A 3,945-nucleotide genomic window follows, 5' to 3' on the forward strand; every position below is an offset into this window, starting at 1 on the left:
CATTCCTGGCAGCATTCAGCTGGCGCCGAGAAGCACCTGCCCCTTCAATACTGCGGCGCTGTTTGCCACAGACCCCACCTTTCCCTATCACCTCACACCCAGCGTGCTTCACCTGTTACTGCCTGGACACAAGAGGCATCAGAGTTTGGGACCCCCACGGGCAACCTAAAGTTATCTTTCAAACCAATTACATGTACACCCTACACTGGGAGCTCTGTGGGCCCCCAGAGCCTGCCCGTGGGTTTGGCAGATGTTCCTCCGCAGAGCAGGGGTCTGCGGCTTCATTGCTACAGGCCTCACTTCACGTTCGGGCTTTCCGAGACCTCAGGAAAAAATCACATTGCTTTGCGTGATGGAAATCCTGCGATGAGCCGGAAGCAGGGGACTCACAAAGCACACTGGAGTCCCCCATAATCCAGAAAAAGAACAGGAGTACCCCCCTCCAAACCCACCACAACAGTTGCTTCCTCCTCAGCTAATGCTGGCTGAGCAGACTTCTAACACGCAGCAGAATCCCACCGTAGGCAAGGAGGCCCTCCAGGACACAGACTAAGAGACCATGTGCCCATTTCCCCTCTCTCTTCTCGGCACCTCGCATGATGTCAGGGCCAAGGTAAAGATTTGTTGAGAGAAAGAAAACAGGCTGGGCGTCTGCGTGGCTCAGTCGTTAAGCGTCTGCCTCCGGCTCAGGTCATGATCCCAGGGTCCTGGGCTCCCTGCTCAGCGGGAAGCCTGCTTCCCCCTCTCCCACTCCCCCTGCTTGTGTTCCCTCTCTCGCTCGCTCTCTCTCTCTCTGTCAAATAAATAATCTTAAAAAAGAAAAAAGAAAAAACAGGCTAATGGTAATGTAATAGCACATTCGAAACATCCATGCAGACCTCACACGGTGATTTTGTGCATTTGAGTCACGACAGAGGGACAGCCAACAGGCCCAGAAGGGATCTCTGAGACATTCTCATCTCACCGCCTCTTTCTGCCGGGGGTGAGGGGTCTCCTGCACCCACATAGGCTCTACACTGACAAGGGTCGCCTGTGACCTTGGAGAAATGGGAACCGGTCAAGCTTTCGGTCTGCTGGCTTCTCTTTTCTTTGTGGAGTTTAAGACAACAATCATTTCGGCTTATTTCACAACTTCATCCTTGACCTCTGTGGGTTTAGAGGCAGTTGAGACTGTACCATCTACAATAGAAAACTTTCTTTCAGGAATTTTTAAAGCCCCGAGAGCTCCCTTAGAGATATCCTGGATCAGACTGCAGACAAGAAGGTGCCCGTGCGGCTCCCAGGAAGATCCCATGCCTGGTACTCATGGTATTTCTCTGGTTCTTTCTCTCCATGGGTGAGATTGAGGGCAACTGGGTAGAGGGCAGCCCCCTAACAGCACAGCATCTTAGTGTCCTGGATGTCACTCTTGGAGATCACAGACCCACATCAGAACCTCCAAGTTTGGGGCTCTCAGAGACAGGAAGAGCTTTGTCAGGGTCACTCTTGGAGGTAGTGGCAGAGCTGGGACAAGGAGCTAAATCTTCCAACTTCAAGTCCAGGCTCTGTTTTCCACATTCAGTGACTCAACTTCTGCCCAAACCGAAGGCTGGGATTTTCCTCCTGGGAAGCTCTGATAGAGGCCAGTGCTAAGACTTTGAGCACAGGCTTACATGGAAGTGACATTTGTAGGCCCCGATCAGGACAATTCACTGCTAAGTGCTCCACAACAGAGGCGGGTGGGAAAGGGAGCGATAAAAATCACTCTGGGCTCAGAAGTATCTCAAGCAGCCTGGGTGCTGACATGTCTTCCCTCCCTGGGCCAAGAACTCCTGCCCACTTTGGAAAGACGAGAAAGGCAATAGAGAGATCTATCGAGCCCCATTAGTCCCCCTCCTGTCCAATAACCCTAAGGGACTTTGATGAATGGAAAGACGAGATCCTTAGGAAAGGCACTCACAGAGCCTCCAGGATGGCCCACTCCACCCAGATCCCTAGCCCCCCACACACACCAGCCCCTCACCTGTTGATGGAACTGACGCTGGGCACTGTGTCATTGTCACACACCCGTTCCGCCAGCAGCCGGTCCCTGATCTCCCAGGCAAACATGGTGGGATTTTGGCGTTTATACTCAGCAATTTTTTCCACCACTTTGGGCGTGGCGACCTTTGGTTTGGATCCTCCAATTACCCCAGGCTTGATGCTCCCCGTCTCATAATACCTAGGACCCAAGGAGAAAGCAGCTTAGCCATGAGGAACCAGCAAAATGGATATCTGCAATAAAATAGCTACTCTGTCCAGAAACCCTCTAGATCCATGCCGTCCAATTCACCACCACTAGCCATATGGGGCTTTTGAACATCTGAAATATGGCTCATTTGAATTGAGGTGTGTTATAAGCATAAAATACACACCAGATTATCAAAACTTAGTAGAAGAAAAAGAACATAAAATATCTCATTAATAATTTTTATATTAGTTATATGCTGACGTGATCACATTTTTCATATACTGGGCTAAATAAAATATATAAAATTAGTTGTACCTGTTTATTTTGCCCTTTTTTAATATGCTACCAGAAAATTTTAAATTTCAAACGTCGCTCACGTTCTATTTCTGTTGGACATTGCTGGTCCGGATGCTATGTATTAATTAATTAACTCTATCACATTTATCTACCATTTTACAGTTCACAGAAAACTTTCAAGTCAGCTTTCCCATTTGATCTCCACAACAGTTCTAAAGCACATAAATATTTTGAACGAATGAATGGGGGGGGAAATGAATAGGTCCCCATTGGTCGGTATAAAACAGAGGTCCATAGAGATTAAACGCCTTGTCCAGGATCACGCAAGACCCACTGGCCAAACCAGGACGGAGGCCCGCCCTCCTGAGCTAAAATCTCCCCAGAAAGTTGGCTTGTGTCTTTAATTTACCAGCACTCACATCCTCTAGCAGATTCCATCTGCGTTCTGCGAAACTGTCCCCTAAAATGCAATTTTTTTTTTGCCATAAGACGAAAATGATAACCCTGGTGTAAAATTAAAAGAAGTCTTGGATTCCAGAATTAACTGGAAATACGTGTTATGTATAAGTCAAAACCCAAGCAATCAACAAAAACCAACCACAAGTCACTGCAGCTCTTCCAGGGACCTCCCCTGAGGTAAATCGCTGTCTCTAAGGACATTTCCATGCTATCAGCTCTTCCTCGTTATAACACAAATAGGATGTCAGGGTTTTACAGTAAAACCGAGACCAGGGAGAAGAGTGCCGTGAAAGATCATTTCAGGGGAAAGAAATTACTTGATTCCTTTTCTGAATCTGAGCCTCTACTGGACGTCTCTACACATTTACAGAGGGGTTCTTGACTTCTCTTGTTAGGAGATTATCTGGCAGTCGAGAATTTGTTTAGCCAAGAAGACATTTTAGAAATGACTGGTAATTTTTTTTTTTTTTAAGTAAACTCTGCACCCCACATGGGGCCAGGACTCACGACCCCGAGATCAAGAGTCACACACTCCACCAACTGAGCCAGTCAGGTGCCCCCATGACTGGTAATTTCTCAACCTACCAAGAGTTTATAACAGGTAAGGGAAAGAGGTGATTCTCCTGTGGGATGGATGAAAAATGTTACCCAAGAACAATGACTAGTTACGTTTAAAGAGATGCTCAAATTCTCAGCCTGGGTAAATCTAGTTAGGGCCAAGTTAGTGGATACTCTAGAAACAGATGAAATAATTTGGGAACAGTGATGCAGAAATGGAAGTTCTGTGTTTCATTGAGAAGAGTGACTCATGTACAAACATGGACTGTAAGGCAAAACTCAACCTATCCTCCCTCTTATGAAATTACCAAAAAATTGTAATTAGTCACAAACAGGCTTTAAGAGCTATCCAAGATGCTATTTTGCCAGAAGTTTAGAAAGGCACCCCAATCAAGGCACACGGCAATCTCTGCAGCTCTTCC

General features: G+C 47.0%; 1 protein-coding gene across 2 annotated transcripts in view; it reads right to left on the reverse strand.

Moving 5' to 3' along the window:
- Nucleotides 1–3,945, reverse strand: part of PAX5 (paired box 5) — a 195,110-nt gene that overhangs the window by 165,813 nt on the left and 25,352 nt on the right. For both annotated transcript variants that reach the window (XM_040631610.1, XM_040631611.1), the window contains exon 3: nt 2,003–2,200. In XM_040631610.1, the coding sequence (XP_040487544.1) occupies nt 2,003–2,200 (198 nt within the window). The remainder of the gene's footprint in view (nt 1–2,002; nt 2,201–3,945) is intronic.

The sequence above is a fragment of the Ursus maritimus genome, unplaced genomic scaffold (genome assembly GCF_017311325.1).
Source record: "Ursus maritimus isolate PB19 unplaced genomic scaffold, ASM1731132v1 scaffold_17, whole genome shotgun sequence".
NCBI classification, from domain to species: domain Eukaryota; kingdom Metazoa; phylum Chordata; class Mammalia; order Carnivora; family Ursidae; genus Ursus; species Ursus maritimus.